The sequence below is a fragment of the Callithrix jacchus genome, chromosome 15, assembly GCF_049354715.1.
Source record: "Callithrix jacchus isolate 240 chromosome 15, calJac240_pri, whole genome shotgun sequence".
NCBI classification, from domain to species: domain Eukaryota; kingdom Metazoa; phylum Chordata; class Mammalia; order Primates; family Cebidae; genus Callithrix; species Callithrix jacchus.
The window spans coordinates 31318487-31331417 of NC_133516.1; the positions used below are offsets into that span (position 1 = coordinate 31318487).

The 12931-nt window shown below is 56.4% G+C and overlaps 1 protein-coding gene across 3 annotated transcripts; it reads right to left on the reverse strand.

Annotated features, from left to right (window-relative positions):
* Nucleotides 1-215: 215 nt before the first annotated feature.
* On the reverse strand, nt 216-12568 carry NCKIPSD (NCK interacting protein with SH3 domain). 3 transcript variants are annotated; one of them, XM_008981600.5, is made up of 14 exons: nt 12301-12568; nt 11824-12032; nt 9142-9251; nt 8588-8792; nt 8308-8398; nt 7554-8044; nt 6330-6500; nt 6070-6156; nt 5845-5983; nt 5668-5748; nt 5349-5477; nt 5171-5263; nt 4858-5030; nt 216-1117 (listed from the first exon to the last, which is right to left on the reverse strand). In XM_008981600.5, exons 2-14 carry the CDS (start codon nt 11992-11994, stop codon nt 914-916), a joined length of 2145 nt encoding a protein of 714 aa, XP_008979848.1. In that variant the 5' UTR covers nt 11995-12032; nt 12301-12568; the 3' UTR covers nt 216-913. The 3 variants fall into 3 exon arrangements, with proteins under 3 accessions (XP_008979848.1, XP_078206925.1, XP_008979849.1); XM_078350799.1 differs by having other exon boundaries at nt 9142-9278; XM_008981601.4 differs by lacking the exon at nt 12301-12568 and having other exon boundaries at nt 9142-9278; nt 11824-12105.
* Nucleotides 12569-12931: the final 363 nt, after the last annotated feature.

The following is a 12931-nucleotide window of genomic DNA, read 5'->3' on the forward strand; positions in this document are numbered from 1 at the left end:
GGGGGGCACTTGGCCATGGCTGGGGCTCAGGAGAAGTGGGAGCTCAGGGAAGAGAGGCTGGAACAGGGCTCAGAGGGCCTTGAAGGCCAGGCCTGTCAGGGTCCATCACCTCCTCAGGCTGGAGAAGTCAGTGTAACCTGTAGTGATGGGGTCCTGAGGCCAGTACTTCTGCCCAGCCTCTCCCACTGTCTCCCAAGATCATATAGGGAAGCCTGTTTCCAGATGCCTGTGATTTATTTCCAAAGGAGAGCTGCAGCATGTAGGAAAATACACATGGCTTTTCAGTCTACATTTTTACAGAGAAAAGAGATTCAGTCATTGGCTTTCTCAGTGCCATCATTCTGTTCCATGAGGCTCCAGGATGGATGGCCTGTCTCCAGGATCCCGCTTTCAAAGCAGCAGCTTGGCCAAGGCCTCTGGGGGTAGGAGCGAAGGGCAGCAACCCCCATGTGGGGGTGGAGGGGAGCACATGAGCAGCACTCACTGCAAAGCTAAGGCAAAGAATAGAGCTGGTGGGAGATGCCTCCCCTCACCCCGGGGGCATGGCTTGCTGAGGCCCAGGATACAGACCAGGAGGGGTGGGGCGGGGTCTGGCCCAGCCTGGAGCAGCAGCAGGACTCTGAGTGTACACGTGGGTGTGGGGTGAAGAGGAGAGCATGCTGAACAGGAAGCCTACCAGGGTATAGAGGGGCTTTAGCCTGCATATTCCCCCTGCCCCAGAACAGCTCCCAGACCATGGTCCCCAATCCAACACTTGGCCCCTCTCATAAGCTCTACTTCAGGTGGGGGGCCCTGTTCAGGTTCCTTCTGCCACCTATCCCCTCCCACTGTCAGTGCAAAACATTCTTAGGGCCAAGCCTCTGAGTCCCCCGCACCCTAACTGGAGCTGCAGGGAAGGGAGGACAGCAAGGTGCTAGCTGGGAGCCTCCCCCAGCACCGGGAATTCCTTGCACATCTCTTGGACAATCATACGGTCCATCTGGCACTGGGGTGAGGTCTCCTCCTCATTCAGGATGCGTCGCAGTATGGCCTGCAGGTCGGGCAGCCGGTGGCGGTGCTGCAGGTAGGGCGTGGTGCGAACTACGGCATGCATCAAGGAGAGGTACTCCATGCGCAGCTGTGGGAAGAGCAGGCCAGCTCAGGGACCCCAGGGAGGTACTGTGACCACCACTGGACAAGGGCAGGACCCCACTGCCCCACAGACCCCAGGGCTGTGGACCTGAACATCAGGGCTGCATCTCTAGCACCCAGAATGTATCTGGCACAGAATTGGTCTTCAGTAGTTTCTGAATAAGTGAATGAATGAATCATCCCAACCACAGACAGTCCCAAGTATGTGGGCTGCCCAGGGAAGTCCTGCCCATCCTTTAAAGCTGGTCCCCCAAGGTGCTTCTGTCTGTCAGTCAGCGGCCCTCTGCTGCTCACCCTATCCTCTCTTGCCCTGAGAGATCTCATGCACATTCACAGCTTCAAATAGCATACCTTCACTCACATACCTCTCACCTAGAACTCCCCTGTGAGCTCCAGACAGAAATATCCAACTGCCCGCTTATCATCTGCACATCTCACAGACCCAAATCCACATACCCACCATCGAACTCATGATCTTTCCCATCCTCCCAGAGCTGAAGGTTTTCTCATGTTCTTACCTTCAGAAAGAGCACTGTTGTCCACCCAAAAGCACAGGCCTGAAACATGGTATCCTCTTTGCTTCCTGTCTCCCACATACCTCATATCCAAGCCATGTCCAAGACCTGGCCATCCTACCTCCTACATATGCTCCGAATCCATCTCCAACAGCCTCTCCTCCAACCTATACTCCCAGCACCTCTGGCTGAACCAGTTCCAACAGCCCGTGTAATTTTTTTTTTTGAGACAGGGTCTCATGTTATCACCCAGGCTGGAGTGCAGTGGCTCACGGCAACATCCGCCTCCCAAGTTCAAGTGATTCTCCTGCCTCAGCCTCACAAGTATCTGGGATTACAGGCATGTGCCACCATGCTCAACTACTTTTTGTATTTCTTTTTTAGTAAAAGAACATGGGGTTTCGCCATGTTGGCCAGGCGGGTCTCAAACTTCAGACCTCAAGTGATCTGCCCACCTTGACCTCCCAAAGTGCTGGGATTACAGGCGTGAGCCACCATGCCCGGCCAACCCTTATGACTTGACAGCTTGTTCTCACAGAGACCCCCCAATCCACTGACCTGACCTAGCACTTTGTCTGCTTCCCTCCACATTCCTCATTTCTTTTTTTACCTTTCATTAGAGGAGTAATACCTTCATTAGAGGACCAGCACACCTTGCTAAGTCCCAGCCCTGGGTTTCATACGGAGGTGCCTGCACATCAAACGCCAGTGTCTAAGCTGTAGACAAATGCAGAGCCATGTGCAGGCCTGAATGTCATTCACCATCACGGACCTCAAATGGATACGCAGCACTGCCTGGGCCTCCCACTGCTTTTCTCTGCTGTTACTCTCCCTTAGAGCAGCAAAAATACCCACGCTGTCTGTCTTCCAAACCTAAACTACCTGGCCTTGTGCTTCATAGAGAAAACAGAAGTAATCTTGCAGAAAGCCATCTTTCCCCTCAGTACCCACATCTCACCTGTCCCTACCAGAATGGGTGGCCTAGGTCCTGTTCATGTAGGCATGAACCGGGACTCTCCCCTGCTGCCCCATCCACTTGACTCCTGTGGTAGCCCGCTATCTCCAACACATCATCCATCTCTCTGTGCTTGCTGGATCATTCCCTCTGGCCAGAACATGCACCACCATCCCTACCTTTTTTTTTTTTTTTTTTTTGAGACAAGGTCTTGCTTTGTTGCCCAGGCCAGAGTGCAATGGCACAGTCATGGCTCACTGTAGCCTTAACCTCCTGGGCTCATGTAATTTTCTCACTTCAGCCTCCAAAGTAGCTGGAATTACAGGTGCATATCACCATGCCCAGCTAATTTTATTTTATTTTATTTTGAGACAGAGTCTCGCTGCATCGCCAGATGCCAAGCACCAGGCTGGAGTGCAGTGGCATGATCTCGGCTCACTGCAACCTCCGCCTCCCGGATTCAAGCAATTCTCCTGCCTCAGCCTCCTGAGTAGCTGGGACTACAGGTGCGCGCCACCATACCCAGCTAATTTTTGTATTTTAGTAGAGATGGGGTTTCACTCAACTAAAATGGCCAGGATGGTCTCGATCTCTTGATCTCGTCATCTGCCTGCCTTGGCCTCCCAAGGTGCTAGGATTACAGGCATGAGCCACCATGCCCGACCCTGATTTTATTTTTTATTGTGGTCCATCAGGCTACACATAGGTCTCACTATGTTGCCCAGGCTGATCTTGAACTCAGGGACTCAAGTGATCCTCCCACTTCAGCATCCCAAAGTGCCGAGATTATAGGTGTGAGGCCAGGCTGCACCTGGCCAACATCCCCTGTCTTCAAAACATTCCTCCTTGCCAGGCATGGTGGCTCATGCCTGTAATCCCAGCACTTTGGGAGGCTGAGGCAGATGGATTGCATGAGGTCAGGAGTTCGAGACCAGCCTGGCCAACGTGACAAAACCCTGTCTCCACTAAAATATAAAAATTAGCTGGGCATGGTGGTGTGTGCCTGTAATCCCAGCAACTCAGGAGGCTGAGGCAGGAGAATCACTTGAACCTGGGAGGCGGAGGCTGCAGTGAGCCAGGATTGCGCCACTGCACTCCAGCCTGGGAGATTCCATCTCAAAAAACAACAACAACAAAACGAAACACTCTCCCTATCCCCATGTCATCTCCCTCCAGTGACCTCCCTCCCATTTTTCTCTTCCCCTTCACAGAAAATTCACAAGAATTTTCCCTCATTCTGACTCCCCAATAACTTCAAGTTCTCTCAAACTTTCTATTCAGACTCTCCTCCTTGCACCCCACTGACACTTTATCAGTCATCACTGATCTCTGTGTGGTGAATCCAATGGCCAGTTCTCAGCCCATCTTGCTCAAGCTGCTAACAGTATAGAGAGGGCTGATCTTCTTCCTCTAAACATGTGGCTTTGGGCTCCTGCTCTTTTTTGGTTCTTCTCTTCCTGGGTTTCTCTCTAGTTGTTCCAGCTGTGCCCAGGGCTGCAACCCGAGCTTCCCACTGACCTGCCCATCTATCTCATTTCCAAGAAAATCACATTGTCACAGGCTTCCCATCATCACAGACAACTCCAAAATGTAGTCCCAGCTCATTCCCCACTGCCTCCCTGATGCCCTTGGTACCTGGGTGTCTGGCAGCCATCTCCTCAATCTTGACACATTCAAAACACAACTCTATTTTCCCCCAAGAAGTTCTCACAGCCTCCCCAGCTTCAATCATCAGCACTTCATCCATCTAGCTGCTCAAGGTGTATCAAGCAGCAAGCCCTGCCAAATCCACTTACTAAGCACTCCACACCTGGCCACTTCTCGCCACTGCCAGGCCCGTCCCCACCCATCCATGCCACCTGGACCACTGCAGCTGCTTCCTCCCTGGCTGGCTTCCACTCTGCTGGCACATAGTTCCGATTCCATGTGGGATGTTAGTCACATCGCATTCCCCATTCCTGAGGAGATCAAAACGTCCTGCACCAGCCTCAGAGGCTCTGTGTAAACCCCATCCTCCATGCCTCATCTCCCACCCCTCCCTCCTCTCCAGCCTCCTGCAGCCGCCGCACCTCCAAATCACTCATGGCTGGCTCTTTTGGGTCTTGGTGCACCTGTCGTGGTTTCTGAGTGGCCACCCACACTTACCTGGCTCCAGCAGTGGCCTTGCCCCCTCATCTCCACCCAATGTCATGCCCCCTGCCATTCTGTTTCAGTTTCCACACAGTGACCCTCCCTGCTGCAGCCACCTCCAGGTACCTTGTCTCCTGGTGACAGGTCTGCAATGTGCCGCACAGTGATGTCAATGAGAGCCATCATGTCCGTGTGGTAGAAGATGGCAGCGGTGGCTGGGCTGCCAAACACATCCTGAAGGAACTTGAGGACAGAGTGTGGTGGCTGTGGCTCATGTTTGAAGATACGCACAGGGTCATCTAGGAGGCAGGAGTCACAGGAGTCAGGGTGGTCCTTGTGGGAGTCTCAGAGTCACCCCAGGGGGTAAGAGGAGTCATTGCAGGGGTCATGGAGTCACAGGGCATTGAACTGGTACCCATGCAGATTCCCGGGCCCTCACCCCCTCTGTTCAGGAGCAACAACAGCTTCTCAGAGAAGATCTTGACATTGGTGTGTTTGCTCAGGGCGGCCATGATGACATTCTGGTCAGGGGCTAAGGAAGGACATGGGTATAGACAGGGTGCTGAGCCTGAGAGCCCCCATGTGCTCAGCCACCGCCTGGCCAGGCCCCACCAAACCTGGCAAGTGCAGATTGAGAGCCAGAAGCAGGTTCACACAGAGGTCCGGCAGCTGCTCTGTGGTATCCATGGGCAGGCCGTCCTCGACGATGCTCAATAGGAACTGGGCGAAAGGCGTGCCCAGGTGCTCTGGGAGAGGGGGGCATAGAAGTCTGCAGCCCCATTCTCCCCCAAACCCACCACCCACCCTTCTTGGCTTTCTGTGAGCCTTGGGGATATCCTATCCCTGCTAGGCTGTGTAGCTAGCAGGTCCCAGGCCCTCAGACCATGGGCCCTGGCTCAGGACCTGTGATCAGCTGGTTGGTGACTGCATTCTCACCATAGTGTGCATACGGCACCGCCTCTCCCATGGAGAATACCATGGCCAGGATGAGGGCAGAGTAACAGAGTTTCTGGTGGTCTAGAGGGGAAAGGCAGGCAGTCAGAGTCCCCAGAGAGGGTAGGAACCCCCTCCAGATGGCAGGAAGTTCCCTCCCACCCCACCCTCCAGCCTCACCCTGTGTGTCTGTCTGCATGTCCCTCGCCAGCTCCACAGGCAGCACAGATGACACAAGCGTGGAGATGATGGCTGCATCCAGGCTGCACATGGCGCCGAAGCACTTGAGGAGCAGCAGCCGCAGTGATGCTCGGTGCTCCTAGCAGGGAACCCTGTGTGCTCAGTGCCTGGAACTCCCCCCCTACCTAGGTCTCTCCACGCCCCCTCCCCTCGTCCTTCACATACCATTTGGTAATAGGCCACCAAGGCCAGGACAGACTCGAAGTCGTTTCTCTTGCACATTTTCTTGCAAACTTCAGGGTCTGCATCGGTCTACAGAAAAGAGGAAGTGAGAGTTTCAGCCAGCATGAGTGGAGCTGTGCAGCCACACAAGAGAGGGCTGAGCACATATGTGTAGGGGAGACTCCCAGGCACTGTAGAGGGATGCTGCAGGGTGGGGGTCACTGTTCCCCAGGTGGGGTATGTGTGTGGGCCCCCACCCTCACCAGAATATGCAGCAGCTCCTCCAGGTAGCAGCGGATGACACCCTCATCCTCATAAAGTGCCCAACTGCGCTGCTGGGCGTCATCCTTCCGCCGAGCCAGGTCTGCAAAGATCACCTCCAGTCTCTGCTGGTCATGGCAGACCTGCCCTGAGGGCAGGGCCGTGCTGAGGTCCTAGGGGGAGGGAGGGGCATGACTCAGCATACTCTCTGCCCTCACCATCTCCGGGAAGCCCCCAAGGCCTGGAGAGTCCACCTGCGGACCTATACTCTGTGAACTCAAGTCCATCCTGGCCCAAACTGGCTCAACTTCAGTCTTGATGACCTCCCAGGACAGGATTCAACAGGAGACTCATCTGTCAGGGGTGGTTTTCAACAGCTCAGCTCCCATCCCAGACCTGGATAAACACCACCGACTAGGAGGGCCATGAACTCTGTCACTGCCAAATGTGACTCTGAGACCTCACTCTCCCATTCCACACAAAGTGGTACAGGCCTGTCATCTACCAACTTCCCACATTTTCCTTGAACCCGGCTGACCAGGCACTGGCTGTTGTGCCCAGCACAGGCAAGCCCATTGGCCCATTCCCCAACACCCAAACCAGAACTGCAAGAGGAACCATGGGGCCCTAAAGAGGGCCTTGGTCTATCTGACCCCAATCATATATGCCGGGCTCACTGCCCTGTCCTGCTCATGAGTGCCAAGGATCCCAACCATCCCATGATGCCCACACACCTCACTTCCTCTCATCCAAGTCAGCTCCTAGGACTCCGTCACAATCACAGCTCTCCCAGCACTCAATCTCTCACTGCCAAGGTCAGCAAGGCACTACCCTCACCCTTGCCCTGTGTCCATTCCTTCCCTGCAGCCAGACAGAACTCTTGGCCACCCACATCTGGTCTCATCTGTCACCTGCCCCAGGTCTCCCCTCCTCCCACAGCACCCACTTCCTCACTCCCTGTGTTCCAGCCCCGCAGGCCTTGTTCCACTTCCTCCCACGAGCCAAGCTCACTCCTGCCTTGTGGCCCTTGTCCAGGCTGCGCATCTGCCTGGAATGCTTGTCCTTCCTTTCTGCTTCAGAAATCAGCTCAATGTCCCCAGTGCCCTGCACAGTAAGAGCTCCGAGCCAGAGCTTGAGAAATACCTGTAATGTAGGGGCTGGACAAGTGTGTGAGGGTGGGAACAGGTTGGGTAGCAGGGTGGCCCTGCTATGCCACCCACCCTCACCTTGCCCTCTACAAGTGAGAGGAGGACCTGCTCCATGACAGGTGAGCTGGCTGGCACGGAGGCCTGGATGTGACCCACTATGACACCGATGGCCACCCGGCACAATTCATGGCTCAGGCCAGTGTTTCTCCGCACAAGCTCCATCAGCTCAGCCCCAATGGTCCTGGGCACAGCCACCTCAGCTTCTGCCTTCTCCTCTGTGGTCCCCAGGTTCAGTGCACCCAGGGCTTCAAGATCTTCAGGGGAAGAGGTTGTACCAGCTGCCACTTCTTCTGCAGGGGTTTCAGGAGCTGAGGCCCTGGAGGGAGGGGGCTGGGCTTGGGACACGGTGGTGTGGGTGCTTCGGCGGGGTATAGGTGGGGGTGTGGGTGAGCAGCTGGAGCCCGGCTCAGATGGGCTGGAGCCGGTATAGAGCATGTCCAGGGAGGTGCTGCTGACTGAGGAGCCGCTGGACACACAGTTACCCCCGGAGGGCGTAGTGTTGTGGCCACCTGTGAGCAGTGAGTAGAAGCTGTGCTGGGGCAGCCCCCTGGAAAACCATACCCTTCCTTGCCCAGAGCCCCTGTCCCCTAACACAGGGCCTAGTTTCTCTGCTAGGTACTGTTTCCCCACAAAGCCCAGAGTCCCTAATTGCCTCAACATGGGAGTCCTGTCTTCTTCCCAAGCTTAGAGCCTCCATCTCCTGACATGGGCAGAACAACCACTCCAAGCATAGGGTGCCTCTACCCTAATTCCCTGAACCCTGCCTTCTTACCGCTCCCAGAGGCCATCAGGGCCTCTCGGTCTCGGCGCTTCACTGGTGGGGGTGGTGTGGTGGGTGCTGCTCGGCGAGGCTGTGGTGGGATCTGGGAAGACGGAAATAGGATCTGGGAGGACAGACTGACATCCAAGGCGGCAGCCAGGCTCGCACCCGGAGCCCTGGGCATAGGCAGGACTATGGCTCTGGGGTGCATCATTCCTGAGTGGACCCCTTGAGCCTCTGGATGAAGCCTTAAGCCCCACCCACCTCCCTCCAGGATGCCCTCATCACACACCTGGTAGAGGCCTCCATCTGCCCCAAGATGCTCAGAACTGGGCAGGCTGTGCTGCCGCTCGAACCCGGCTCGACACACCCCATTGGGCTGCCTGGCTGCAGCAGCATCCAAGTGGTGGTCACTGGTCGATGGGGTCATAACTGCAACACTGGAGGCTGAAGGGCCTCTGCGTGACAGCGTCTCTTTCCGGTGGTGGATCAGCTTCCTGATGGAGGGACAGGGAGACTATGGAGGTTGCATCTCACAGCTCAAAGTCCTCATATGCCTCATATGGGGATGCTGGGACCCCATAGCCCAGGCCCCTCAGACACCCCTATATCCTCCATGCTCCACCCAAGCCTGCACTGCCCCATACTATCCTCAGTCCTGTGCTCTGCACATCCCTGGTGCTCACTGAAGGACCTGACCCCATCATGCTCTCTGGGAGGTGCCACTCTCCCCCCTACCCCTGCCAACTCTCACATTTCCCAGGCCTACCTGCCCCATGACACTCACTAAAGAACCCCACCCCACATGCTCACTGGGCGGTACCTCTCCACTCCCTTCACACTCACTGGAGGACTCCACGCTGTTCCAGGCTGTACTTGCCACCATCCCGCATGGCTGTGTTGTGTACAGCCTCGATGGCCCGGTCAATGGCCTGGAGGACATCCTGCTCCAGGCCCTGGGGAGCAGGGGACAGCAGTTAGACCTGAAGGCCAAACGGAGGTGCTCAGCCCAGACCCAGCCCGAGACAGAACTCAGGTCAGAGAACCACTACAGCAAAAGCCTGGAATGCTAGACACAGCACAGAAAGTTGAACCAGAATACGGAATGAGGTTTTCAAACTGCATCACTCAGGGAGCTAAGGCACAGGGTGACCCCCCACGCAGCCACATTACATATGGAGGCCCTGATCAGGATTTTACCCCACAGCAAGGCTCTTGGCTAAGATGTCTCTGAAAATCAGAGGTCTAAAGCAAAAAAGCCCAGAGATTCCCAGCTTGGGGCCAGGAGCACATACCTAGTCTATCCCTGATTTGGGCTCAGAGCCCAGGTAGAGACACTAAGCAGGAGGCCTCCAGTGTCTGGAATCCTTAACACATCACTCTGCATCTTGCTGCTCTTTCGCAAAACCAAGGTCATACCCCAGCACAGACCTGTCTTTGCAGAGCCCTCTGTAAGCCCTGGGAGCTGGTCAAAGGGACTTACCCTCCCCAACCCTGCTCTGGCCCTCATCCCCACAAGGTATCTCAGCAAGCTTCCAGACCTTCCCTAGGGAGCAGTTCTGTGTTTGTGGCAAAGGATGAACACGAGAGAGGGGCCTAGGCCCTGCTCCAGGTTCTGTATTGCCATCCCCAATAACCCAGGGTTCCAGTCTACCCGGCCTATCTGTGATGGGGGCTGTGGTGGACCAGCTACCCCCAGCCTTCCCCTGGCCCTGGCACACACGGTCCATCAGGCTACACAGGAGCCCCAGAGCTGAGATGAACTCACTCCACCATGAGTTTGAGAAGCCTCCCTGATGGGGACAGAAAGGTGGGCACAGAGGTCAGCAAAGCCCTCCAGGTGGTATGAGGTGTGCCAGAGTGCAGGGAGAGGAGACAGATGGTGGGACAGAAAGAGAAAGACACACATACACACAGTAAGAAAGGCATGGAGAAAGAGAGCTCAGAGAGGAATGGAGAAGCAGACAGAGGGAAACAACGCAGAAAGAAACTGAGAGCCAGAGCCAGAGTGTGGGGGAGCATCGGAGGAAGAAATGAAAACACACACAGGTGGAGTCAGAACGACATAGGCAGAGAGGCAGAGAGTCACAGCAATGAGACAGAAAGAGACATGCAGAAAGAAACTGAAAAACAGTGACAGAGAAGATGGTAGCCTCTCTGCCCTCCACAAACACCTTGCCCCACTGGTCCTGGCTGGAAGCAGAGGACTCACAGGCCCTTGACTTCTATGCCCACCCAGTAGGGGCAGAGACAGGGCTTTCCTCAGAGGCCGTCAATGAGACCCCATTCCCAAAAAGGATGGGTCTGCCACACAGCAACCATGGTATCCACAGCCCTCACTCCCACCCCTGGCACTCCTAGATGGGATCACGCCAAGGGTCTATGAGGAAGCCCCTAGGGCCCAGGGCCCATCCCCCCTGGAAAGACCAGATGACACTTCCAAATTTATCCTGTTATTTCTGTCCTGAACTGGGCTGGGACAGGATGTTTCCTAAAGGATCGGGACTAGGACGGGGCGGGGGTGTCTGGCACAGGCCAGGCAGCTCTGGGCCCTTCTTCCCCCTCTGGTCAGAATAGACCAGCTGGAGACACCGCACCCCAACCCCCGCAGCAGGGCTACTCTTAGGGAAACAGGAACTGGGACTGCAGCTTCCACTGGAAGGAAATGGGGCCACGGGCAGACCAGGGGAAGCTGTAAGAACTCATTTCATCACAATGGGGGCAGTCCCCACTCTAGGCTGGGGACAAGAAGGGATGGAGCCCCCTCACTTTCAAAGGAAGAATGTTTGAGAAGTCAGGACTGGGGAGTGGAGGGAGCAGTGTGCCCTGTCAGCAGATGCCTGGGTTCTTGGTTCAGATAAGGTTAGGAAAGACTTAAGAAGAGCCTAGAGGGTGACTGAGCACAGGCTAGTGAAAGACACTAAAGTACCAAAGCTTGGGTGTCACATAGAGGATGGAGATGTCTATGGCTCCAGGGTCCAAGTTGGGGGGTTGAGGACCTGCAGGATGGCTGGGGAAACAGGTGGTGTCCAAGGTGGCCCAGGTCTCAGTGGTGGCTTCAACTGGGGGATGGGGGAGGGAGAAGGCGAAGGGGGAAGGAGGGAGGGAGGAAGGGTGGGTGTGGGGTCCTAGGAATCCACAGAAGGAGCATATTAAGGGTCTGGGGTCTCAGGGATTTGAATAATTGGCCAGAATTCGGTGGGGATGGAATCTCAGGGTCGCCATTCATATGACGGATTCGATATTGTTGGGTCTGGGGTGCCGAGGAGTCTCAGTCCCAGAGTTAGGCTTTTGGACGATCAGGAGTTGGGCTGTCAAGGGCCTGGTCTTTTGTGGGTGATGCTGACTCTTGGGGTCTCAACCCTTGTGGGTCTGGGGATCTCAGGGTCAGGTTCTCAAACTGCCTGTCTGATAGAGGTCCTGGCCTCGGGTCCCGGAGAGGGTGGGGTTCCTGCGGTCGGTTCCACCGGGTTGTGAAGGGGTCCTCTCCTAAGGGCGCGGAAGCCGGGCGGGGAGGGGCGCACTCACCTGCAGGCGGCGCAGGTAGGCTGGTGGCACGTAGCCCGTCTCGCCGCTGCGCGCCCGCGCTGCCAGCCACCAGTGCGCGCTGCTTCGCTCCAGCACCAGGAAGGTCTCGCCCGCGGCGAACGCCAGCGCGTTGGGCTCCGCCGAGCGGAACGCGTACAGCGCGCGGTACATGGGGCTGGGCGGGTCAGGTGCAGGGAAGGTGGCAAGGGCTGCAGAACCACAACGCCAGGCCAGGAGTTCCGCGCCGCGCCGCGCCGCGCTCGCCCTGCCCCGTGACACACCAAGCATGCGCGCGCGCGCCCGCTCGCCAAAGCCCCGCCCCGGGCTGTAAAGTTCCACCCTCCGGAGCGCAGCGCCCCCGCGCGGCCACGAGAGGTGCGGCGGGGCGGGGCTCCAGAACTCGCTATCGCCTCTGGTTCCTCCCGACTCCAGCACTCCAGGCCCCTCATCCCCGGACCCCGCACCCTCAATCCTCACCCCGGCCTCGGCTTCATCCGTCCAGCCCTCGGCTCCCTTTCCTCGCTCAAGTCCGAGCGCTGCGTCCCGTTCTGCCTCCCGGTGAAAGCGCGCTCCGCTCCCGCCGCCCTGGGGGAGTGGATCCCATCTACTAATTGCAAGGACGGCGACTTCGAAAAGACGATCTTACTGATCCGACACTTAGAAGCCCCCGTGGGGCCCGGCTCTCCTCTGTGTGTCTAGGCCTCACCACCTCTCTTCACCGAGTGCCGGTGGTGGCCAGTGGGGAGCAAGGGTGGGGAAAAGAGAGCTATAAAAACAGAAGAAACCAGGCGGGGCTATTCCCTGTCTAAAGCCCTCCCATCTTCGCTCCCCACCCCTCTTCCTCCTCTCTCCTCAGCCACGGCTGGTTTTCTTTATATTGGGGCTTCTCATATTCTGTTCCCTCTACCCGAGATACTCTTCCCTTCCGTCTCCTATAGTATTTTTGTCCGTCAAGCTCCCACCCCTATCAACAGCTATCATCTTGCTGTGTTTTATTGCCTTTATAGGATTTACGATTTCTGATGCCCCTTTCTAAGAGCATACAGGAGGGCTGGAAGAGGGAGTGGGGTACCACGTGGCCTTAAAAGCCTGTTTGATCCTCCCAGCC